Source organism: Podarcis muralis, chromosome 2 (assembly GCF_964188315.1).
Source record: "Podarcis muralis chromosome 2, rPodMur119.hap1.1, whole genome shotgun sequence".
Taxonomy (NCBI): domain Eukaryota; kingdom Metazoa; phylum Chordata; class Lepidosauria; order Squamata; family Lacertidae; genus Podarcis; species Podarcis muralis.
This window is the reverse complement of record NC_135656.1, coordinates 117,651,700-117,676,991: the sequence shown is the minus strand read 5'-3', so window position 1 is coordinate 117,676,991 and position 25,292 is coordinate 117,651,700. Positions and strand designations below refer to the sequence as shown.

General features: G+C 47.3%; 2 protein-coding genes across 3 annotated transcripts in view; one reads left to right on the top strand and one right to left on the bottom strand.

Annotated features, from left to right (window-relative positions):
* Positions 1–2,557, bottom strand: LOC114592312 (uncharacterized). 2 transcript variants are annotated; one of them, XM_077922469.1, is made up of 2 exons: positions 2,419–2,557; positions 1–1,851 (listed from the first exon to the last, which is right to left on the bottom strand). In XM_077922469.1, the coding sequence occupies exons 1-2, from the start codon at positions 2,483–2,485 to the stop codon at positions 674–676; spliced, it is 1,245 nt and encodes a 414-aa protein (XP_077778595.1). In that variant the 5' UTR covers positions 2,486–2,557; the 3' UTR covers positions 1–673. The 2 variants fall into 2 exon arrangements, with proteins under 2 accessions (XP_077778595.1, XP_028576227.2); XM_028720394.2 differs by having other exon boundaries at positions 2–1,854.
* A 4,621-nt stretch (positions 2,558–7,178) lies between these two features.
* LOC144326771 (uncharacterized) overlaps positions 7,179–25,292 on the top strand; it is a 29,944-nt gene continuing 11,830 nt past the window's right edge. Inside the window, exons 1-4 of the mRNA XM_077923577.1 lie at positions 7,179–9,539; positions 12,832–13,771; positions 18,981–19,092; positions 21,383–22,646. Of these exons, the coding sequence (XP_077779703.1) occupies positions 12,953–13,771; positions 18,981–19,092; positions 21,383–22,646 (2,195 nt within the window). The 5' untranslated portion in view covers positions 7,179–9,539; positions 12,832–12,952. The remainder of the gene's footprint in view (positions 9,540–12,831; positions 13,772–18,980; positions 19,093–21,382; positions 22,647–25,292) is intronic.

The following is a 25,292-nucleotide window of genomic DNA, read 5'->3' as shown; positions in this document are numbered from 1 at the left end:
TCAGTTCCAATCTCTGGTTTCTCCACAAATGCCATTCTCTGCATGTTACAGAATTGTATAAGTCCTTAATTTATTTAACTAATGATTATCAATAAAAATTTTGTGAGTGTTCATTCAAAGCCTGCCAAGGAGTCCAAGTCACTTGGTTGCGTCTTTAGGTTCCCATTTCTCTTTAAAGTCCCATTCCTCTTTAAAGGGATGCGGGTGGCGCTGTGGGTTAAACCACAGAGCCTAGGACTTTGCCGATCAGAAGGTCCGCGGTTCGAATCCCCGTGACGGGGTGAGCTCCCGTTGCTCGGTTCCTGCTCCTGCCAATCTAGCAGTTCGAAAGCACGTCAAAGTGCAAGTAGATAAACAGGTACCACTCTGGCGGGAAGGTAAACGGCGTTTCTGTGCGCTGCTCTGGTTCGCCAAAAGCGGCTTAGTCATGCTGGCCACATGACCCAGAAGCTGTGCGCCGGCTCCCTCGGCCCATAAAGCGAGATGAGCGCCACAACCCCAGAGTCATCCGCGACTGGACCTAATGGTCAGGGGCCCCTTTACCTTTTATCCTTGTCCCGTAGTTTATGTGTCAATTTTGCCAGTTCTGCATAGGCCATCAGTTTCTCTTGCCACAATTCTTTCGTCGGGATTTCCTCAGTCTTCCATCCTTGCTCCTGTGTTACATTGTTTGTCACTTGGCTTTCAGGTGGATTTTCTGATGTCTGATAAGGTGCGAGCTGGCGCTGAAGCTCCTCCCGCACTCGGTGCATTGGTACGGCTTCTCCCCGGTGTGGACGCGCTGGTGCCTTATGAGGTGCGAGCTCATCCTGAAGTGCTTCCCGCAGCTTGGGCAGGCGTAAGGCTTCTCTCCCGTGTGGGTCCTCTCATGCGCCAGGATGTCTGAGCTCTTGCTGAACATTTTCCCGCACCAGCACTTGTAGGGCTTCTCGCCCGTGTGCGTCCTCTCGTGAGCGATCAGCGTGGATTTCTGGCTGAAGCTCCTCCCGCACTCGCGGCACGGGAACGGCTTCTCCCCGGTGTGGGTCCGCAGGTGGGTCACGAGGTTCGAGCTGGCGCAGAACCTCTTCTCGCAGTGAGAGCACTTGAACGGCTTCTCGCCCGTGTGGATTCTCTGGTGTCTGATGAGCAGCGTGCTGGACGTGAAGCCTTTCCCGCACTCGGGGCACTGGAACGGGTTCTCGCCCGTGTGGCTCCTCGTGTGCGTCACGTAGTGCGACTTCTGGATGAAGCCCTTCCCGCACTCGGAGCACCTGTACGGCTTGGCCCCCGTGTGGATCCTCTGGTGCCTGGTGAAGTCCGAGCTCAGGCTGAAGCTTTTCCCGCACTCCCAGCACTTGTACGGCTTCTCCCCGGTGTGGGTTCTCTGGTGAGCCATCAGGTGGGAGTTCTGGTTGAAGCCTTTCCCGCAGGTCAGGCACTTGTACGGCTTCTCCCCCGTGTGGATTCTCTGGTGGCGGATAATGTCGGAGCTCACACTGAAGCTCTTCCCGCACTCGGAGCATTTGTAAGGCTTGTCCCGTTTCTTACAGCTCCTCCTGCTGATCACAAAGTCTGGCCCCCAGCTGTGGCCTTCGCTGCCCTCCTGGATCTCTCCTGGGGGGATTCTCTGTTGTACTGTAGATCCACCAAGTCCTTCGTAGCCGCCCCAGAAAGGAACAGAGTTTCTTTCTCCCTCTGAAGGGCAGCTGCTCAGCTGTGTCTCCAGTCCCTGGTGAAGATGAAAAACCACTCCTTCCGTAACTCCCTGGGGAGGGCTCTTTTCGCCCCGTACAAATGTGGGCTCCTCCAATCCTGTGGGACGCTCCGTGGGAAATGTCTGCGCTTTCCGCTTGTGGAGAGAGTCACTGCCTGCTGGAAGAAGGAGAGAAATGTGATGGTGTTCAATTTGTCCTTGTGATACAGTGGTACCTTGGTTTTCGAACGTAAAGGTAAAGGGACCCCTGACCATAAGGCCCAGTCGTGATCGACTCTGGGGTTGCGGCGCTCATCTCGCTTTATTGGCCGAGGGAGCCGGCGTACAGCTTCCGGTGTCATGTGGCCAGCATGACTAAGCCGCTTCTGGCGAACCAGAGCAGCGCACGGAAACGCCGTTTACCTTCCCGCCGGAGCGGTGCCTATTTATCCCATCGCGGGGATTCGAACCACCGACCTTCTGATCGGCAAGTCCTAGGCTCTGTGGTTTAACCCACAGCGCCACCCGCGTCCCTTAAATAAACAAACCAACAAATAGCTCTCAATGACCCGGTGTAGTATGATGCCAGGTGATTGACAGGTGGGCGGCCCCACCCTCCTGCCCAAGTGGCCTATGGAGGGATCCCTTTTCCTCTGGTTAGAACTCGCTCCCCACCCCTGCCAGAGACAGACCTTTGGCCTGCTGCAGCAGAGCACTTATTCATGTTTTGCTTTATTGCATACCTCTTTCAGCATGAACGACACCCTGTTGGGGATCCAGAACGGTGGTCTCCTCATGGTCCTCTTGCATGACTTCCTTGCGCGGGGTTCTCTGCTCTTGTGGAGATCCAAAAGGAACTTAGGTTGAAATGCACATGCTTCTCCGAGGACGAGTGCAGCTCCTGAAACAGTAACCTGAAGGTCACCATTGCTGTTCACTCCCCCGTCCACCCCTCCTCATTGGCTAGGCTGCAATGATGTCACAGAATGTTCACAGAGACCTATATTATTTTATTGGCTGATCTCCAGCCAAAACTCTTGGGAGTAGATTACAGGGGTAAAATACTGGCGGGGAGGGGAATGTATCAGAGGCAGGACAGATGAAATATTCCAGGATAAAACATCCCCAGACGGAGAACAACCGCCATCACCCGGCTAGTGTAGGAAAACCGCTGCAACGACCTCCCTGATAGGCAGCCATCCAGCCTCCATTTAATAACTTCTAACAAAGGCAAGCAAACCACCTTCCATGCTGACTTCTGCTTCGGAACAGGATATACCGTATTTTTTGCTCTATAAGACTCACTTTTTCCCTCCTAAAAAGTAAGGGGAAATGTGTGTGCGTCTTATGGAGCGAATGCAGGCTGCGCAGCTATCCCAGAAGCCAGAACAGCAAGAGGGATTGCTGCTTTCACTGCGCAGCGATCCCTCTTGCTGTTCTGGCTTCTGAGATTCAGAATATTTTTTTTCTTGTTTTCCTCCTCCAACAACTAGGTGCGTCTTGTGGTCCGGTGCATCTTATAGAGCGAAAAATATGTTATTTATACGAATTCTTCAAACTTACACGGCCCCTTAAAAATTAGGTAAGGAACCAAATGTTGCATAATACTGTTTTATAATTTATGATAATTTAGAATTTAAATGTATTTTCATGTAATGTTTGGTACTTCCAGCTGATGAAGGTGAATACATCGAAACAGGGCCCTGTCCTGGTTTCTGATCCATAATTGACTTCTGCTCAATGATTGAAACCAAGACCTCCATGTCAAATCTTACTATGGACTAACATGAACTTATCTCTGTTCATAAACTCTTATCTTTAATACTGTAACAAATTATTGTGTTATATATATCCTTATGAGTTTGTAATCTCTGTTTGAGTTTGTAATCCTTGTTGGAATACATACTTTTGAACGGATTAATTTTTGTTACAATTGACTATTGATTTGCGAGTAGGGACCACTCCCACTTTTGAAACTTATATTGGCCAGAGTTCTTGGTGTGCTTTTTTCTTGGTATATTTAATAACAAGAACTCCAACTTATTTGACTTCTGCTTTGGAGGCAGAGGTGCTCCTGAACGCCAGTTGTTGGAAACCTTAAGAGGGGAGAGGCCTCTTGTGCTCAGGTTCTCCTTGCGGGTTCCCAGCAAACGTCTGTTCGGCCACTGTAAGAAGAGAATGCTGGACTAGATGGGCCATAGGCATGATCCAGAAGGCTCTTAAGTTCCATGTTCAGAGTAGAACCATTGAGATTGGTGAACTGATTATCTTCATTTTTTAGAAGTATTTTATATGTTGGCCAGCTTTCCTGAGTATTTTTCCGTTTTACTGCTATGGCTTCAGGAACATTCTACCATATGTGGTGGATATGTAGGAAAATACAGGTATTCTGGGAGAGTATACATGCAGAACTGCAAAAAATGCTAAAGATCTCTTTCAATAAAAAACCAGAGGCCTACCTCCTGGGAATAACAGATTTGGATATTCCACAAAAGAGGAAGGGTATCTTTTTATATGCGACGGCGGCAGCAAGAGTTTTGATCGCAGCAAAATGGAAGAGTAATGAAATCCCCTCTATTCAAGATTGGATCCAAAAGCTGACAGAATATGTTGAATTAGATGGTCTATCAGAAAAAATAAAAAAATAAATCAAAACAGGAATTTGTTTCTAAATGGGAGGTTTTTAAAGAATATCTGAAAAATAAATATAGCAGTTTAAATTCTGTTGCAGCATTCGAGGAACTTCAGTAATAGTTGCAAGGTAGATATAAGAATTTAGATTTAATGAGAATAAGTTTAATTATGAAAAAAAAGTGTATTGGCAATAAGTAATATGAATTTGAAGTATGGAATAGACGGGAGGTTGGGTCTTTAGTGTTAAGACCAATAGATGTTTTATTGTTTGCTAAGAATATTAAGTGTCGATGGTTATTTTTGTAATTTGTGTGTAATTTGGTATTTGTGTTTTTTGTTTGTTTGTTTTTCTTGTTGTATAAATAAAAAACTTTTTAAAAAAAAGAGATTGGTGAACTGAAGCTACTTGTGTTTACTGAGCTCAGTGGCCCTACTCTGAGCGGAGCTAGCATTGGTGCCAAACGCCTTGCTCTGCTTTCCTTTGCACCCCATCAGTGAGACCAAGAGGAGGGTCTTGTCATCTAGGCAGCCCAGGACGTCCAGACACACTGCCCAGGCTTGCGCCCCAACGAGATCACTTTGGTGCTGCCCCCAGAGATGGAAAGAAGATAAAGTCCCTACCTGAGAAGTTAATGGACTATGTGGAAATGGCTAAAATGACCGGAAGAGTCAGAAATCAGGAAGACCATTTTTTTTTTAAAAAAAATTATATATCATTTTAATTAAATTTTCCATTTTAACAATCCAATCAAATCACATTAAATATTCCAAATTATACATATACATATCAAATAATCCCAATATTCTGCCAAATTATAAATTAGGAAGACCAAAATTTTAATAAGGAATGGGGGAAATTTATAACTTATCTTAAAGACCATTGTAAACAGTGAAAATCGTTAGTAGGATTGGAATATCACTTGCAGTTTAAGGTTGAATTCTGGACATAAGGATCTGGAGTATCATAAAAGATGTGGGAGGAAATGATTAACACTAGGACCCACAAAGGGGAGGATGGAAGTCCAGGAGATTCCTAGGAATCTTGTTTTTATTATTCATGTTTGATATATCTCTGTAAAATTTTAATTTGAAAAACCAAATAAATTGAGTTTACCCCCTGCAGAGCTCCAACTTCCCAGCAACCTTTAAGAGACTACAGTGCCCATAATTCTTTGAGAATTATGGGGGGGTGGGTTTCAGATGCAGTTTGAATCGGTCTCTGCCCCGTTCCTAAACAAACTGGGAGCAAGAGGGGTTGGATGCAGTAGGGCAGGGCCATGGGGGGGGGCCGGCCCCACCTTTTGCTTGCAAGAGCTGAACAACAACACCCCCTCTCCATGCATTTAACTCACCGCTCCTTTGAGATCTGCTCCTGCCCTTCAGTTCGGCTGCCCCTCCTGCAAGCAGCTAGTCCTCTGGGTCAGAACCAGTTTCCAGGGGGAGCAGCCCAATGGCATAACAGGAAAGGGCACCAGTATTTACACTCCGCCAGCAGCCTCCTTCAAATACGTATTTATGAAATCTCTGCGTGTGTGTTTGTGTGCGGCGTGCAGTCCTCCAAGCCTCTCTAGGCCTCCCAGCTCTGTCACTTTAACCCCTTCCAGTAGCACCTTAGATACCAACTTAGAAATGGGAGTGCCTGATCACCTCATCTGTCTCCTGAGAAATCTCTATGTGGGACAAGAAGCTACAGTTAGAACTGGATATGGAACAACTGATTGGTTCAAAATTGGGAAAGGGGTACGACAAGGCTGTATTTTGTCCCCCTGCTTATTTAACTTATATGCAGAATTCATCATGCGAGGTGTGATCTTCTTGCAGTCCAAGGGACTCTCAAGAGTCTCCTCCAGCACCATAATTCAAAAGCATCAATTCTTCAGCGATCAGCCTTCTTTATGGTCCAGCTCTCACTTCCATACCAGTGGCGTAGCGTGGGGGGGCGGGGGGGGGCGGGCCGCACCGGGCGCAACATCTGGGGTTAGGGCAAATCCACAGGTTAGGGGGGCGCAAATCCACGGGTTAGGGGGCGCAAATTACTTGCCTTGCCCCGGGTGCTGACAACCCACGCTACGCCACTGTTCCATACACCACTACTAGGAAAACCATAGCTTTAACTATATGGACCTTTGTTGGCAAGGTGATGTCCAGCGGTGTAGCGTGGGTTGTCAGCACCCGGGGCAAGGCAAGTAATTTGCGCCCCCTAACCTGTGGATTTGCGCCCCCTAACCCGTGGATTTGCCCTAACCCCAGATGTTGCGCCCGGTGCGGCCGGCCCCCCCTGCACCCCCCACGCTACGCCACTGGTGATGTCTCTGCTTTTTAAGACGCTTTGTATTTGTGAGAAAATGCTGTAACGTTTTTGCGCAGTTGCAAGAGCAAAGAAAGATCTAATTATTTTTTTTTTTAAATAGAACCAAACCACCAAATCAGTTGCTCACATTCTCAGCATCCACCGGGCCACTAATAATGAGCGACTGCTTCTCTGCTCCCCTGTCTGCGGGGAAAACCAACCAACCAACCACTCCTGCCTTATGCCTTTCCGAAACCCCGCACGTCTCTTCTTATTTCCCGTGTGGGTATTCGAAGGGTTAAGGCAGCCGAGCGCCGTCGAACGAAACTCCTAGAGAGGCGAAGCGAACTTCGAAGCCGCGCTTTGTGGGAAGGGGAGTGGGAGGGAGACTCCAGGGGAGGAGAAGAAGAAGGGGGAAAAAAAACTCGAGAGTTCCTTCCGGTTGGAATGCTCGGAGCAGCTGCACAGCAGGAGATGAATGGAGGCCGCGTGGTATGGCAAGGGAAGGGTCGAAGCGGGGATGCGCAGCGGGCCGGGCGCGCGCGCGGAGATGCAATGGCAGGGCCGGGAAGGGCGGGGCTGCTTAGGGGGAGCGGGGTGCAGGTGGGGTGAAAGCGGTGCAGCCCCCGAGGGAGGTCTCCCCCTCCTCGCCCTGCTCTAGGGAGGTCCTGCAGCTGCGCCCCGCGGGCCCAGAGACAGCAGCTCTGCACGCAGAGGGTCCCGGGTTCAAATCCCGACATCCTCATTTCGGGCTGGGAACGCCCCCTGCTTGAAACTCCTGGAGAGGCGCTGCCGGCCAGTGTTTGCAGCGCTGAGCTGGATGGATCCCCACGGGTCTGAGTCTGTGCAAGGCGCGGTGCCCTGCGTTCCTATCCGGGAACGGGATGAAGTCATCTCAAGTGTGAGGGAGGAGAAGAAGGCGTGCAGAAGGTGGTCCCAGATTCAGCCCCTGACATTTTCATGTAGGGCTGAAATCCGGGAGGGCTGCTGCCAGTCAGTGCAGACAGCGCTGAGCTAGGTAGAATAATAGAATTGTAGAGTTGGAAGGGACCCAAGGGGTCATCTGTTCCTCAGTACTGCCAGAGGCATAGCCAAGCCATGCCTCTCTTATGGGAATAACACCGTGGATTGGGCACCTGCAGGCTCCGCGGTGCCGAAAGGGCCCTCAGCCGCTCTACAGCTGAGGAGGAGGTGGTAGACAAGGCATAGGCAAACCTGGCCCTCCAGACGTTTTGGGACTACAGTTCCCATCATCCCTGACCACTGGTCCTGTTAGCTAGGGATGATGGGAGTTGTAGTCCCAAAACATCTGGAGAGCCGAGTTTGCCTAAGCCTGTGGTAGACAGACTCCCTGCAGGCTCTGAGTGCTTAAGCACCAGAGCAGAATGGGGCTCAGGCACTGGGATTCTGGTGTGCCCTGCCTTCCCCGCGGGCACGCAGGCCACCCCAGGCACCCAGGTGGCTAGCTACACCGCTGGCACTGCAATACCTCAAGGACTGCCTCTCTCCATATGAACTAACCAGATCCTGAAATCATTCACTGAGGCCATTCCTCCTGTGCCCTTTCCGCAAGAGGTCCAGAGGATGACAACACGAGAACAGGGCCTTCTCTACAGTGGCTCCCCATTTGTGGAATGCTTTCCCCAGGGAGGCTCGCCTGGCACCTTCATTATATACGTTTTCGAGCACAATTCAAAGTGTTGGTGTTGACCTTTAAAGCCCTAAACGGCCTCGGCCCAGTATACCTTAAGGAGCGTCTCCACCCCCATCATTCTGCCCGGACGCTGAGGTCCAGCGCCTAGGGCCTCCTGGTGGTTCCCTCATTGCGAGAAGAAAAGCTACAGGGAACCAGGCAGAGGGCCTTCTCGGTGGTGGCACCTGCCCTGTGGAACACCCTCCCACCAGATGTCAAAGAGATAAACAACTACCTAACATTCAGAAGACATCTGAAGGCAGCCCTGTTCAGGGAAGTTTTTTATGTGTGACATTTTACTGTATTTTTAATCATTTTTGGAAGCCGCCCAGAGTGGCTGGAGAAACCCAGCCAGATGGGCGGGGTACAAATAATAAATTATTATTATTATTATTATTATTATTATTATTATTAATCTTTAGGCACCAGGCGAGAACATTGCTCTTCAACCAGGCCTTTTGCTGATTAACATTCTACACTCTTTTAAATGTGTTTGTGGGAGGGGGGGTTATTATTTTGTTGTTTTTATTTTAACTTTTTATTCATGCTTTTACCTTGTGTTTTTACCTTGTGAACTGTTCTGAGATCTTGTGATGGGCAATAGATAAATCTAATAAAACAAACAAACAAACAAACAAACAAAGCAATGCAGGAATCTCAACTAGATTATACATGACCAATGGCCATCCAGACTTCTGCTTTAAAACCTCCAAGGAAGGAGAGTCCACCATCTCCAGAGGGAGTCTGCTCCACGGTCAGAATCACCGATCTTGTAATGTGAATCCATTGGTTGCTGCATCTTCCATGTGAGAGCCCTTTAGTTGTTTGATGATTCCATCCTAACTCAGCATAAGGCAGCCATGGATGTTTCCCACCCTGGTCTTCCCATCTTAAAAAAAATAAATCCACATTTTCCCAAATGTTATGGAGAAAGTTAAATCAAGAGGGATGATATATCATGAATCCAGCAGCATCTGGGAGTCCTATCTGGGAGTTCCCCATTAAAGGGTTTGTCTAGCCCAGAATTGTCTGCTCCAATCTGTAGTGGTCCTCCGAGGTCTCTAGGAGAGGTTCTTTGCCATCACCTGATTGAAATGTGAATGAATAATCCAATCAATTGCGGCCAAAGGTCAGGGGATGGTGGGAATTCTAGTCCAGGAGTGCTTTATGGGATCTCCCACCCAGAGGCAGCAGATCTCCAGTAAATAGCCATGGTTGGTGGTGCCTCAGCTCAAAAACTGAGTCTGGTAAGAGAAAAGATGTAGAATTCTTCTGAACAACACAGGGGGAAAAAACCCCAAGTGCAGCTTTGATTCAGTGCAAGAATATATTATTGTTATTGTCAGTGTCATTGTTATTAAAATTTTGTATACAGTGGTGCCTCGCAAGACGAAATTAATCCGTTCTGCGAGTCTCTTCGTCTTGCGGTTTTTTCGTCTTGCGAAGCACGGCTATTAGCGGCTTAGCAGCTATTAACGGCTTAGCGGCTTAGCGGCTATTAGCGGCTTAGCAGCTGTTAGCGGCTTAGCGGCTTTAAGAAAAAGGAAACAAACTCGCAAGAACTCGCAAGACGTTTCGTCTTGCGAAGCAAGCCCATAGGGAAATTCGTCTTGCGGAACAACTCAAAAAATGGAAAACCCTTTCGTCTAGCGAGTTTTTCGTCTTGCGAGGCATTCGTCTTGCGGGGCACCACTGTACTACCCTTCACCCGTATATCTCGGGGAGATTCGTGACATCAAATTACAACATAAAAAATGCAAAATACATAATAAGAACGAAAACATACCATTAACCCCTCCCTTCCCTCAACACATTTCAAAGGGCATCGGATGTCCAGCCAAAGGCCCGGTTGAAGAGGAACCTTTTCAGCTGGCACTTAAAGGTGTATAAAACAATACGATAACAAATTGACTTGTCCAATTTTGTTGTCATTTGCTGGACGGGTGAGGGTCTTGACCAAGACTTTGACCTGAATAATAAAGTTAAAATGAAGCTACTTTACACAAAGCCAGACCATTGGCTCATCCAGTTCAGTATTGTCTATACCTGGATCGGAAGAGAGTCTCTGCCCAGAGGCCGAATACAAGTTTTTCTGCCTCCTCTTAAGACAACTGCTTTGAGCAGGGTTGAAAGAGGGCAGGCCGTCAAATGAACATGTTGATCTCTCTCACTCTAGTTCACGTGTCTCCCAGTTTGGGTTTCAAAGAGAACGTGATCCGTGACCCCTAGCCACAATGGCTACGTTTTAGCTTGACCATTGACGGCAGTATATGCGCCTGAATACCAATTACTGGGAACTGCAAGTAATCAGCTAAAACAATCCAGAAGAAAACAAATTCAAGCTTCAAGGAAAATATTTCAGATCCTGCTCTAAGTGACATTTTGCTTTCCCCATATTTATTTACCTACTTAATTTATAGAGCTGTCCCACAGCAGAAGTACTCTAGGAAACCATGGTGGTGTAGTGATTAAAGCATGGGTAGGCAAACTACGGGACGCGGGTGGCGCTGTGGGTAAAAGCCTCAGTGCCTAGGGCTTGCCGATCGAAAGGTCGGCGGTTCGAATCCCCGCGGCGGGGTGCGCTCCCGTTGCTTGGTCCCAGTGCCTGCCAACCTAGCAGTTCGAAAGCACCCCCGGGTGCAAATAGATAAATAGGGACCGCTTACTAGCGGGAAGGTAAACGGCGTTCCGTGTGCTGCGCTGGCTCGCCAGATGCAGCTTTGTCACGCTGGCCACGTGACCCAGAAGTGTCTCCGGACAGCGCTGGCCCCCGGCCTCTTGAGTGAGATGGGCGCACAACCCTAGAGTCTGTCAAGACTGGCCCGTACGGGCAGGGGTACCTTTATCTTTACCTTTTAGGCAAACTAAGGCCTGGGGGCCAGATCCAGCCCAATTGCCTTCTCAGTCCATCCCATGGATGGTCCAGGAATCAGCGTGTTTTTACATGAGTAGAATGTGTCCTTTTATTTAAAATGCATCTCTGGTTATTTGTGGAGCATAGGAATTCGTTCATTATTTTTTTTTCAAAATATATTCCGGCCCCCCACAAGGTCTGAGGGACAGTGAACCGGCTCCCAGCTGAAAAAGTTTGCTGACCCCTGGATTAGAGTGTCGGAGCAGGATGTGGGAGATCAGGGTTCAAATCCCCACTTGGTCATGAAGCTCGCTGCGTGACCTGGGAGTCAGTCACAGCCTCTTAACCTACCTCACAGGGTCGTTGTAGGGATTAACTGAGGAGTGGGGTGACCCAAGTGCTCCCTGGAGAAAAGGGTGGGATATAAATGAACTTTTCTGCTCACCAGGCAGAGGGCCTTCTCAGTGGTGGCACCCGCTCTGTGGAACACCCTCCCATCAGATGTCAAGGAAATAAACAACTATCCGACTTTTAGAAGACACCTGAAGGCAGCCATGTTTAGAGAAGTTTTTAATGTTTGAAGTTTTTTTTTTTTATTTTTTATTTCCAAAACCGAAAAAAGAAAAATTACAAACATCAAATTCAACATTCATATTCATTTTCTAACATAAATCTATTACATAATTAACTAAATTAAAATATACCTAATTACTCTAAACTTCTCTTTGCTGTATACAAATACAGTGGTGCCTCGCAAGATGAAAAGAATCCGTTCTGCGATTCTCTTCGTCTAGCGGTTTTTTCGTCTTGCGAAGCAACCCTATTAGCGGCTAAGAGGATTAGCGCTATTAGCGATTTAGCGGCTATTAAAGGATTAGCGGCTAAGCTGCTAAAAGGCTATTAGTGGCTTAGCGGCTTTGAAAAGGGGGGGGGGGAGCGGAAAAAAATGGCGAGACTCGCAAGACGTTTTCGTCTTGCAAAGCAAGCCCATAGGGAAATTCGTCTTGCAAAGCGCATCGCAAACGGAAAAGCCTTTCGTCTAGCGGGTTTTCCGTCTTGCGAGGCATTCGTCTTGCGGGGCACCACTGTATAACAGTTAGAGATCTTATATTAAAGCTTTTATATTATAAATAATATTTCAAATTCCATTTCACCCATGTGTGATCTCTTTTCCCCATCTTCTTCTTCTTCCGTCTTCTTGTGTTGTTATAATTTAATCCTTGTTCTGCCGATTCTTTTACTATTTCCTTGCTTACCCCTGCACGTTTTACACGTTATCTATTAATATTCCAGTTCCGGAACCATATTTTTTCATATATTCCTTCACTGAAGGTTTTATTTTCTTTTTTAGTGCTCTGTTGAAAGCCGCCCAGAGTGGCTGGGGAAACCCAGCCAGATGGGCGTAGAAAAAATAAACAAGTTATTATTATGTATTATTACCTGCTTAAGAAAGCTGGAAGGGCAGCCAGATGGAGATGTCAGTCGCCAGCCTGTCATCCAGAGATCTCCACGTGGTCGTAATTGGACCCACGCCGGTTGCAAAATGAGCTTGGCATCTGGGGGATTTTGAACCCTGCCTAAGAGACTTCCGTTTGGCCACTTCGAGAATGCAGGACTAGACGGGCTTTTGCCCTGATCCAACAGGTCTCTCCTTACGTTGTTTTGTTTCTGTGTCTTTCCTCCAGGAAACAGCTTCTTTGGAACATGATTTGCTCTCGTTTCTAGACACTCGGCGATCCCCAATTAAAATCTGGAGAGAGGCGGAGAGGCCTTGGGAAGCTGCCCTGCAGGAGCGAAGTTGCCGCGATGTCTGCTGATCAGGGAGCGCTGCCAGATTTGGGTGCCACGTTCCCAGCCAGGCTGGATCGGGCTGTGCCATCGGTGACGGAGGAGGAAATGGAAGAGAGGGAGGAGGAGGAGGAGGCTGGAGCGGCAGACCCCATGGCGTGGGCAGAAGGAAATGAGGGTCCCGGTGTCACCCAGGCCGTCAACGTCGGGGATTATTTGCCAAGTTTGCCAGGCCAGCGTTTTAAACACAATCCAGGGCTGTTTGTGCGTGTGGAGTCACAGTGGCGGGAGCTGCCAAGGGCAGCAGACTCCCAGAGCTCCGATGAGAGGAGCCCGCAGGGATCGGACTCTCCACACCAGAAGAATATCCAGTCCTTTCCACTCTCCGTCAAACTGGAGACGGAAGCCACCGTGTGCCCCACAGAAGAGTGGGAGACCCAAACCCAGCCTGGCCTTGGCAGGACATCCCAAGAGGACCCGCCGAGCGTGGATCCCTCGGGGCCCCTGCAGGAAGAAGGGGCCCCGGACGAGGACGCCGTCATTTCGGAGATCCAGCGCCAGCGCTTCCGGCAGTTTTGCTACCGGGAGGCGGAGGGGCCCCAAGAGGCCTGCAGCCGCCTCTGGTTCCTCTGCTGCCGGTGGCTGAAGCCCGAGAGGCACTCCAAGGAGCAGATCCTGGAGCTGGTGATCCTGGAGCAGTTCCTGGCCGTCCTGCCCCCGGAGGTGCAGAGCTGGGTCATGGAGGGCTGCCCAAAGAGCTGTGCCCAGGCGGTGGCCCTGGCGGAGGGGTTTCGGCAGAGGAAGAGGAAGCCCGAAGAGCTGGAGGAGCAGGTGGGGGTGAGGCGCATTGTTTGGGCATGGATGCATACGAGTTTTATGCAGCATTGCATAACATTTTATTTTTTGGGGGGGAGGGTGATCCATTTCGAATTTTGTTTCTTATTTATTTATTTAAGTACAGTGGTACCTCGGGTTAAGTACTTAATTCATTCCGGAGGTCCGTTCTTAACCTGAAACAGTTCTTAACCTGAAGCACCACTTTAGCTAATGCGGCCTCCTGCTGCTGCCGCCGCGCCGCCAGAGCACAATTTCTCTTCTCATCCTGAAGCAAAGTTCTTAACCTGAAGCACTATTTCTGGGTTATCGGAGTCTGTAACCTGAAGCGTATACAACCTGAAGCGTATGTAACCCGAGGTACCACTGTATTCCCTAGATAGCTCAGTATTTAAGCACCGTATTTTTCGCTCTATAAGACGCACCAGACAATAAGACGCACCTAGTTTTTGGAGAAAAGAAAAAAAAATTCTGAATCCCAGAAGCCAGAACAGCAAGAGGGATCGCTGCACAGCAATCCCTCTTGCTGTTCTGGCTTCTGGTATAGCTGCGCAGCCTGCATTCGCTCCATAAGACGCACACACATTTCCCCTTACTTTTTAGGAGGGAAAAAGTGCGTCTTATAGAGCGAAAAATACGTGCTCCCTAGCCAGCATACGAAGAGTCTGGTAGCTATCAAGCCAATGACCCATCTAGTCCAGCATCCTCTTCTCTTTTTTTATTTATTTTTTTTAAAATAATTTTTATTAATTTTCCAAACATGTAATAAAAACAAACAACAAAACAAAATAAAACATACAAACAAATAAACATGTATAATTTCATAAACTCATTTTCCTTCACCTTATTTCCCAGACTTCCCCATACCTCCCTTTTTCTGCATCCTTATTTTTCCCTTTTGACAGCAACCCTCCATTCAATTAATTAGCTCATCTTCATTATAATTCCCTTAAATTTATGATTTACAGCTGCAATTCTCTGTTTCTTAACACCATAACATCTCAGCACTCCTCAATGTTACAACAATTTTTAAGGTATGTTTTAAATTTCTTCCAATCTTCTTCCACTGTCTCGCTCCCCTGGTCATGGATTCTGCCGGTCATCTCTGCCATTCCCATGTAGTCAATCACCTTCGCTTGCCATTCTTCCAGAGTGGGTAGCTGCTGCGTCTTCCAATACTTTGCCAAAAGAATTCTTGCTGCTGTGGTAGCATACATAAAGAAAGTTCTGTCCTTCCTTGGCACCAATTGGCCCACCATGCCCAGGAGAAAAGCCTCTGGTTTTTTAGAAAATGTCCATTTAAGGACCTTTTTAATTTCATTATAGATCATTTCCCAGTAGGCTTTAATCTTCGGGCAGGTCCACCAAAGGTGATAGAAAGTACCTTCAGTTTCATTACATTTCCAACATTTATTATTGGGCAAATGGTAAATTTTTGCAAGTTTGACTGGGGTCATATACCACCTATAGATCATTTTCATTATGTTTTCTCTCAAAGCATTACAAGCCGTAAATCTAACACCAGTATTCCATAACCTTTCCCAGTCATCAAACATAATGTCATGGCCTATATCTTGTGCCCATTTAATCATAGCTGATTTTACTGTTTCATCTTGTGTATTCCATTTCAGCAGCAAATTATACATTCTTGACAAGTTCTTAGTATTGGGTTCTAACAATTCTGTTTCCAATTTCGACCTCTCCATCTGAAAACCTATTTTCCTGTCCTGTTTGAATACCTCGTTTATCTGAAGGTAATGCAACCAATCTCGTACTTTAGACTTTAATTTGTCATAACTCTGTAATTTGACCCTTTCACCATCTTGCTCTAAAATTTCACAATATTTTGGCCATTTGGGCTCCATATTAAGTTTTTTTGTCTCTTTAGCTTCCATTGGTGATATCCACCTGGGAGTTTTACTTTCCAATAGATCTTTATATCTTATCCAAACATTGTATAGTGCTTTCCTGACAATATGGTTTTTAAAACCTTTGTGTATTTTTACCTTGTCATACCATATATATGCATGCCAACCAAATCTATTGTCATACCCTTCCAGATCCAAAATGTCTGTGTTCTCAAGAAGCAGCCATTGTTTCAGCCAGCAGAACGCTGCCGATTCATAATAAAGTCTCAGGTCCGGCAGGGCAAACCCCCCTCTGTCTTTTGCATCAGTTAAGATCTTAAAGTTTATTCTGGGCTTTTTGCCCTGCCAGACAAATTTTGATATGTCTTTTTGCCACCTCTTGAAACAGTCCATTTTGTCCAGGATCTGGAGCATCCTCTTCTCACATTGGCCGACCAGATCCCCAGCAGGGGATCTGGTCCCCACAAGTGGGACGTGAGCACACTTCGCCTCTGCTCATCAGCAATCTCTGCAACAGCCGGTATTCAGAGGTAGATACTGCCCCTGACCCACGAGAGGTCCGGAGGGTGGCAATGCGAGAACAGGGCCTTTTCTGCAATGGCTCCCCGTCTGTGGAATGCTCTCCCCAGGGAAGTTTGCCTGGCGTCTTCATTATACAGTGGACACTCAGGTTGCGAATGTGATCCGTGCGGGATGCACATTCGCGACCCACAGCGTTCGCAACCTGCGTCTGTGCATGCGCAGGTTGCGATTTAGCGCTTCTGCCCATGCGTGACCGCCGAAACCCGGAAGTAACCCGTTCCGGTACTTCCGGGTTTCGGCGGTCTGCACCTAAAAAAACGCAACCTGAAGTATCTGTAACCCGAGGTATGACTGTACACCTTTAGGCGCCAGGCAAAAATGTTCCTCTTCAACTAGGCATTTGGCTGATTGACATCCTTTTAAATGTGCGGGGGGGGGGGGATGGTTGGTTTGTTGTTGTTCTTATTTTTATTATGTATTTTATGTTTGTTGTATTGTCGTTTTATGTCATGAACCGGTCTGAGATCTGTGGGTGAAGGGCGGTATACAAATCTTAATAGATAACAACAACAACAACAACAACAACAATAATGTACAGTGGTGCCCCGCAAGACGAACGCCTCGCAAGACGGAAAACCCGCTAGACGAAAGGGTTTTCCGTTTTGGAGGCGCTTCGCAAAACGAATTTCCCTATGGGCTTGCTTCGCAAGACGAAAGCCCATAGGGAAATCTCCGGGACAGCGGGGAAGTGCAGCGCGTCTTCCCCACTGTCCTCGGACCTCCGAAGCCTGGCGGCGGGGCGGAGGTCTCTCCGCCCCCCGCCAGGCTTCGGATGCATGCTCCGAAGCCTGCGGCGGGGAGGAGGTCTCTCCGCCCCGCCGCCAGGCTTCGGAAGGCTGTTCTGAATGTTGGCGGTGGGGAGGAAAAACCCTCCTCCCACCACAAGCCCGGGAACAGAGGAGAAGCGCTGCGCGCCTTCCCCTCTGTTCCCGTACCTGTCCTGAAGGCTTGCGGTGGGGAGAAAAGCCCTTCTCCGCACCGCCAGCCTGGCAAGCGGTTTCCCTAGGAACGCATTAATTGATTTTCAATGCATTCCTATGGGAAACCGTGCTTCGCAAGAAGAAAAACTCGCAAGAAGAAAAAACTTGCGGAACGAATTAATTTCGTCTTGCGAGGCACCACTGTATTGGTAGTTGTATCTATTTCAACTTCATTTTAACATTCTTGCATTGGAACAAAGGTGCACTTTGTTGGGGGATTTTCCTGCATTGTTCAGAAGAATTCTAGATACTTTCTTTGGACCAGACTTCGTTTTGGAGCTGAGCCACCATCAACTCTGGCTATATACAGTGGTACCTCGGGATACATACACTTCAGGTTACAGACTCCGCTAACCCAGAAATAGTACCTCGGGTTAAGAACTTTGCTTCAGGATGAGAACAGAAATCTTGCTCTGGCGGGAGGCCCCATTAGCTAAAGTAGTGCTTCAGGTTAAGAACAGTTTCAGGTTAAGAACGGACCTCCGGAACGAGTTAAGTTCTTAACCCGAGGTACCACTGTCCTGGAGATCTGCTGCTTTACAGGAGATTCTGTAAAGCAGGGACGTAGCATTACAATTAATAAAATTAATAGAGCATAGCCATTGTGGCGAGTAGCCATTGATAGCCCTCCCTCCACAAAATTTTCTAACCCTCTTAAAGCCCTCAAAGTTGGTGGCCATCACTGCCTCCTTTGGGGACGCGCCTTATAGTTTAACCATGCGCTGCTTGAAGATGGACTCCCTTTTACATGTTCTTCTAACTTTTGGCCCAAATCTGCCATCTGCACTTGTTGGTTATTCTCTGCGCTAGCTATCCTTCCCACCTCACCTGTATGAAATTTGATGAGAATTCAGGTTCCCTCTGTCATTGAAATTCTACTCAATATTGATCCAGAGCAGATTCTAGTGTATAGTTAGCAGAGTAAAAACTTAAACACGTTGCGGGATTCCCAAAAAATAAACCAAAGGCAATGGATATTTCATCCAGCAGAGCTTTACTGTTACTGAAGGCAAATGAGCATCATGGTCACAAATCCAATATATTCAGGATTGGCACTGTCCATAAGAAATCCAGTTGCAGCAGACTTAACTGAAACTTACAATAACTTATAATAAGACTAAAGGCTTAACACTATCTATGTACCAAACACCACACCAGGAGGAAAAGAGATAGCAAGAGAAAGCGTGAGACCCAGGCTCCTTCTGGCCTTATTATTCTAGTCAGCATGACCTTGACAGAAAGAGATAACAGGACCGATTTAAGCCAGCTGTACTCAGCTTCTCTGAAGGAAAGGAATAACCCAAACATCATTAACCTTCTGCTTGTTTCTTTCACGCAGAGAAGAAACCTTCAAGGTCCCTCTTGAACTATAATAATAATAATAAATTTTATTTATACCCCGCCCTCCCCAGCCAAGATTGGGCTCAGGACGGCTAACACCAGATATAAAACAATTGATTGAAATACAACTTAAAAAGCAAGATTAAAATACAACATTAAAATGCAGCCTCATTTCTGCAGAAACTCAAAAACTTTTTTGGGGATGGAACATCAAGTCTTTACCAAGGCTAACTATCCAGACTGGTCCTACGTGGGCCAGAAAAAAGCCAGGGAAGTCCCCAAATAGGAGTTTCATCCCAGATGGAACTATGCAGAATAGGAAAGATCTCTATACATCAGATCAATACTTTCTGTACTAAGAAATGCAAACTGACACCTTAGTCCTGCCCTCTCCTGCTCTCTGTCCCTCTGTGCCAGATGGGATCTTTGTTTCTGTTTCAGGTGCCGGCAAAAGAGAGAGGCCTGGATTTTGCTGCCGCAGAAGAGGCTCTACTGGACTGCGACCCGAACCGGGCGTTTGGGGAGGGTGACACGGTTGCTGCCAGCTCACTGGGTAAGGATTAGCAGGGTTTCGGGTGCTTTGAAGCCTAGATGAGGCCTAGGTGGACTGGCCTAAGGTTTCTTCCAATGAGACAGGGTCTGTGTATGCCAGAGATGGGGCAGAAAGTGGATTGTGATGATTTCTTGGTTGTTCACCTGAAGACCGAAGCATTTCTGACTTGCAAGAATTTAGCAACAGCAACAGGAGAAAGACTCCCTCCTCAAAGTTTGGGAGTCAAAATGTCTTGTTGGAAAACCAATTTGTTAAAAAAAGGGGGGGAGGATGTGTTACGTGGAAAAAAATACGAGAGAGAGACATTGCACATGCCTTTGTAAATCAAGAAAATCTTTAATAAAAATACATTTTAAAAAGTTATAGACCTATTATAAATTAGATTACCTGGCAAAAGCAAGCTCACACCTCTCTCAGAGTTTGTTTAAGGTAAGAGACATGTTCATAATTATATTTTGGGAACCATTCATGTTCTTAGCAACTGCTTTGTTTTATACTTGCTCAGGAGTGCTCTGATGGTGTTTCCTGCTTGGCAGGAGGTTGGACTCGATGGCCCTTGTGGTCTCTTCCAACTCTATGATTCTATGATTCTATATTATAAAGTTGTTGCGTTTTATGTTATAAATCAAGTACTGCATTGTGTGTGTGTGTGTGTGTGTGTGTGTGTGTGTGTGTCTTGTTGGAGTAACTCAGGTGTTGTTTTTAAGGGTCTCCAGTTTGCTTGTTTTCGTTTTTTAAATATTTATTGAGAATTTTCAAAAAAGACAGCAAAACAAGACAAAAAATTGCTTGAAACAGTTATACGAAACAATAATTGGGTATACAAAATTCTAGAATCATAGAATGGTAGAGTTGGAAAGGACCCTGAGGGTTATCTCGTTCAATGCCCTGCAATGCCCAAGCTGGAACTCAAACCCACAACCCTGATATTAAGTGTCTCGTGCTCCACCAACTGAGCTAGGCTCCTTCAGATGCTGGACTCAATGGGCTGTGGTCTGATTTAAAAGAAGGCCTCTTTACAATGCACCCAGGAGGAGGTTTCTATAATCTGGGCGTCACCTTTAGGCAGAAGGTCTGAAAAACAAGAGGCTGGTTCTTATAGCTCCTTATTAATGACCTGACCAGTGTGTTTGAATAGCACCATTGTTGGTGTTGTGGTTAGGGTGGATAACTAGGACCAAGTGTACCACAGCTCAAGACGCGTTCTCTCTCTTTTAAAAAAAAAATAATTATTGAATGATTTTATGCTACAAAAAACAATACAACCATTCTACCACAAAATATAATTGAGAAATAAAAATTACATGCATCAATATTTTGTTATTTACCGTCTTATTTCCTCCCAAACATTCCATACAAAACACACCCCCGCACAAACACACACACACACATATAAAATAATAGTGATAATAATGAAAATAATTATTTTGCCCCTTTTATCTTACAAAATCTTTTCTTCAATTTTAACGTCCTGTCAAGTCCCTTTACCATATATTTTATCTTAAATTTGAATGTACACAAAACAATAAACCTTTCTATATAGATTTTCCAATACATTCAGAAAACATAATAAATCCTTAATTGTTGTCCACCTCCTTTTACTTCCTTTGTCACTGGAACACTAACACGGAGTCAAAACTATTATTGTATTTTTGAACATCTCTCTCTCTCTCTCTCTCTCTCTCTCTCTCTCTCTCTCTCTCTCTCTCCGTGATCTCCTCAGGGTGAAACACAGGATATAAATGCAGCAAATAAATGAAAGCAGCACACACACGGTTCTTTTCATACCACCCCTTCCTCTTCCATCCTCACAAGAACCCTGTGAGGTAGCTCAGACAGAGAGGCAGCAACTGGCCCAGTGAGCTGCATGCCTGGATTTGAACACAGATCTTCCTGGCCTTCATCTGGCAACGGTTACTACCACTCCCACAGAGAGGCTCTGCCTTGAAAAGGCGCGTTTCATAGGCGGTCATTGTATGATGATGGCCGTAGCTCATCTTGAACCCTAAGCAGGCTTTCAAATTCTTCTCTCCTGTGTGGTGTAGTGGTTAAGAGCGGTAGACTTGTAATCTGGTGAACCGGGTTCGCGTCTCCGCTCCTCCACATGCAGCTGCTGGGTGACCTTGGGCCAGTCACACTTCTTTGAAGTCTCTCAGCCCCACTCACCTCACAGAGTGTTTGTTGTGGGGGAGGAAGGGAAAGGAGATTGTTCGCCACTTTGAGACTCCTTAGGGTAGTGATAAAGTAGGATATCAAATCCAAACCCTTCTTCTTTCTGTCTGCCTCACAGGCGAGGAGCCGATGACCCCCAACGAAGAACGAGATCGGCCAGAGCGTTCCGATGAGGAAGACGAAACAAGCGGGGTTGTGATGGGCAGCCTGGAGGAGGAGGGGGACCCCCGGTCCGTTAAGCCCGAAGAGGCCTCTGGAAGTTGGCCGGGGCCCAAGGAGCATCGAGGAAGATCCCCAGGGGCGAAGCCCGTTTCTCCTCAGGAGAGGGACGAGACGCTCAGTGAAACCGTGAACCAGCCGAGGATCCGCACGGTGAAGAATGAGGACGCCGGTGCTGAGGACGCCGGCGGCTTCCCGGACAGCTCGAGCATCATCGAGGTCAAGGTGACGCACACGGGCGACATGCCTTACAAGTGCCTGGACTGCGGGAAGAGCTTCAATTACAGCACCAGCCTCGTCCGGCACCAGAGGATCCACACGGGGGAGAAGCCGTACAAGTGCTTGGACTGCGGCAAGTGTTTCTGCCAGAGCTCGGGCCTGACGATCCACCAGAGGATCCACGCCGGGGAAAAGGCCTACCAGTGCCTGGACTGCGGGAAGAGCTTCCGGGTCAAGTCTCACCTCGTCCGGCACTCCATCATCCACAAGGGAGAGAAGCCGTACAAGTGCTTGGAGTGCGGCGTCGGCTTCTGCGAGAGGTCGGAGCTGAGGATCCACCAGAGGATCCACACGGGCGAGAAGCCGTACAACTGCGCCGACTGCGGGAAGAATTTCTGCCGGAAGGCGGATCTCACCCTTCATCAGAGAATCCACACCGGGGAAATGCCCTACACGTGCCTGGAGTGCGGGAAAGGCTTCCGGTGGAGCTCGAACCTCATCACGCACCAGAAGACGCACTCTGGGGTGAAGCCTTTTGAGTGCGCCGAGTGCGGGAAGAGCTACTATTCCAACATGAGCCTTATCCGTCACCAGAGAGTCCACACGGGGGGAACCCCGTACATCTGCTCGGACTGCGGGAAAAGCTTCTGCGACAGCACCAGCCTCACCAGGCACCAGAAGATCCACACGGGCGAGAAGCCCTACGTCTGCCTGGATTGCGGGAAGAGCTTCAACCGGAACTCCAACCTTATCTCTCATCAGAGAACCCACACGGGGGCCAAGCCGTTTCTGTGCGCGGACTGCGGGAAAAACTTCAGGTCCAAGTCGGAACTGCACAGGCATCACACGGTCCATGTGGGAGAGAAGGGCGAGAAAAGCGCGGCCGGCGGGGATCCCGAGGTTCTTCCTCGCGAGAAAACCCACAGCGAGCAGGAAGTTAGAAACGAATAGAGGAGCGCCAGGGAAAAGGAGATCTCTTTCTTCTAAGAATGTACTAATCCGTGCAATGTATCACCCTGCCCGTTGATGTACTTTTGACACTCTCCATTGCCTTTTTCTCCTCTTCCTTTGCAATCCCAAGAATTTAGGTTTCTGTCCCTTCTCGGTTTGGACAGCCATCATTACATCTCATGCCAACTTCTTAATTTTTCTCCTCCCCTTGGGGTTCATGAGAACCCCCGCCTCAAAAAAAACACACCCCTTCTCCTCTTTCTTCTCCCTGCCCCAGGGTAAGGGGGTTCGTGGGAAACGTTTTTTAAAAGCTGCCTGTTTCGCTCTTCTCCCTGCTCAAGCTGGGATCCACAGGAAACTTTTAAAATGGCAACTTCTCCTTTTTGTATTTTTTTTGAAAATCATGTTGTTATGTGCTGATTATATCATGAATTGCTAATTGCATGATTTGAAATAATAATATTCCCTTTTTTTGTTTTTTTAAAAAACACTAATCTTTTTGGCATTTTGGCATTTTCCTTTAGGGCACTTGGCCGGAACCACATTCCAGGATCTGCTGTGGTCTGGCTGCTTCTATGCCTTGGTAACTGAGCTCAGCTTCTGCTGATAATCTCTCTCTCCGCCCAGAGACTGGCAGGAGACCTTGCGCTCTCAATCCTACAGGGGCGTGTCTTAAATCACGCAAGGTTTGCCACTCAGATCCATCTGTCAGCAGCATACAGGGATGAAAAATGGCTAATACTCTAAGTATTTAAATAATGTAGGGTTTTATTTTGTTCTTTTTGAAGTACTTACTCCTAAGTTATCAGGAAGTGTTTTGAAGGCCTGAAAGGCAGAAACTTAATAATATTGTTTAAGATTAAGCTTCCTTCCTAACAAACCTTGTCTGAGTTCCTCTTAAGAGAGCACCCCTTTCCTGTATGTCTGTTTAAAAAAATATGTTCCTTTGCTCCTGTTATGTCTTGCATGATATTCCTTAGGTGGCAACTTATTCTTCTTTCCCCCTCTCCTCCATAGCTAACATGTTCTGAACATGTAAAATTTGTTTAAATATCTGTTCCGGACGTAGTCATTATCACCTGGGCTGTATAATTATTATTATTATTATTATTATTATTATTATTATTATTATTATTATTATTTCATTTATGACTCATTTTCTGTGAAGCATCTCAAACTTATTTCACAATACAATGCATGAAATCTATTGGGAAAACCATTATTATACATAAAAACATTATCGCATCTAACACACAAACAGACTGGGGTAAAAAATATTGACCTATAAGGCTTGCTGAAAGGGGAAAATCTAGGAATAAAAGCAGAGTGATCCATTCTTATGATTATCCCCCAAAATGGATAGAACTGCAGTGTTTTTGGAGAGGGCAGCAATTTATGCTTTAAGGCAAATGAGGAGAATCTCTGGCTATTGCAGATATTGCTGATGACATCTCCCATCAGCCCTGCCCAATGGGCATCCTTGCGAGAGCCAATCAGAGTTTTAGTTTAGCAGCATCAGCTCCTACCTGCTTTAAAGGAAGGAAGGTGGTCCATTCTGGACTTCAGTAATATATTACATAAATTGGTAGGCATGCATTTTAAAAAGGTAAAGGACCCCTGGTCCAGTCAAAGGCGACTATGGGGTTGTGGTGCTCATCTCGCTTTCAGGCTGAGGGAGCCGGCGTTTGTCCACAGACAGCTTTCCGGGTCATGTGGTCAGCATGACTAAACCAGTATATCAGCATGACCAGTATACCTGAAGGAGCGTCTCCACCCCCAACGTTCAGCCTGGACGCCGAGGTCCAGCACCGAGGGCCTTCTGGCGATTCCCTCATTGCGAGAAGCAAAGCTACAGGGAACCAGGCAGAGGGCCTTCTCGGTAGTGGCGCCCGCCCTGTGGAAGGCCCTCCCACCAGATGTCAAGGAAATAAACAACTACCTGACATTCAGAAGACATCTGAAGGCAGCCCTGTTCAGGGAAGTTTTTAATGTATGACATTTTAGTGTATTTTTGGTCTTTGTTGGAAGCCGCCCAGAGTGGCTGGGGAAACCGAGCCAGATGGGCGGAGTACAAATAATAAATTATTATTATTATAAACTGCTTCTGGTGCAACGGAACACCGTGACGGAAACCAGAGCACACGGAAACACTGTTTACCTTCTTGCCACAGCAGTACCTATTTATCTACTTGCATTGGCATGCCTTCGAACTGCTAGGTTGGCAGAAGCTGGGACAGAGCAATGGGAGCTCACTCCGTTGCGGGGACTTGAACCGTTGACCTTCCAGTCAGCAAGCCCAAGAGGCTCAGTTATTTAGACCACAGCACCACCCGCATGTGTGAGATGTTAGGGGAGGGGTTGTAGCTCTTGGGGGGGGGGCACTGCTCCTTCTAAGATAGTTTGTCAAGCACTCAGCCCTCACCTGTTGGTTCCTAGAAGTTGTCAGCATGCCACAGCAGCCACACCCTGGGAAACTAGCCAATGTATCTCAGACCCTCAGGGAAGAAGAAGAGTTTGGATTAGATATCCCGCTTTATCACTACCCAAAGGAGTCTCAAAGCGGCTCACATTCTCCTTTCCCTTCCTCCCCCACAACAAACACTCTGTGAGGTGAGTGAGGCTGAGAGAAGTGTGACTGG

What these genes read in the sequence shown, in the direction of transcription:
- LOC114592312 (XM_028720394.2), bottom strand. Translation starts at nt 2,485, where the DNA reads ATGCAAGAGGACCATGAGGAGACCACCGTTCTGGATCCCCAACAGGGT. An exon ending in TGTCGTTCATGCTGAAAGAG is followed by an intron (nt 1,855 to 2,418) that starts GTATGCAATAAA and finishes TCCTTCTTCCAG; the next exon opens with CAGGCAGTGACTCTCTCCAC.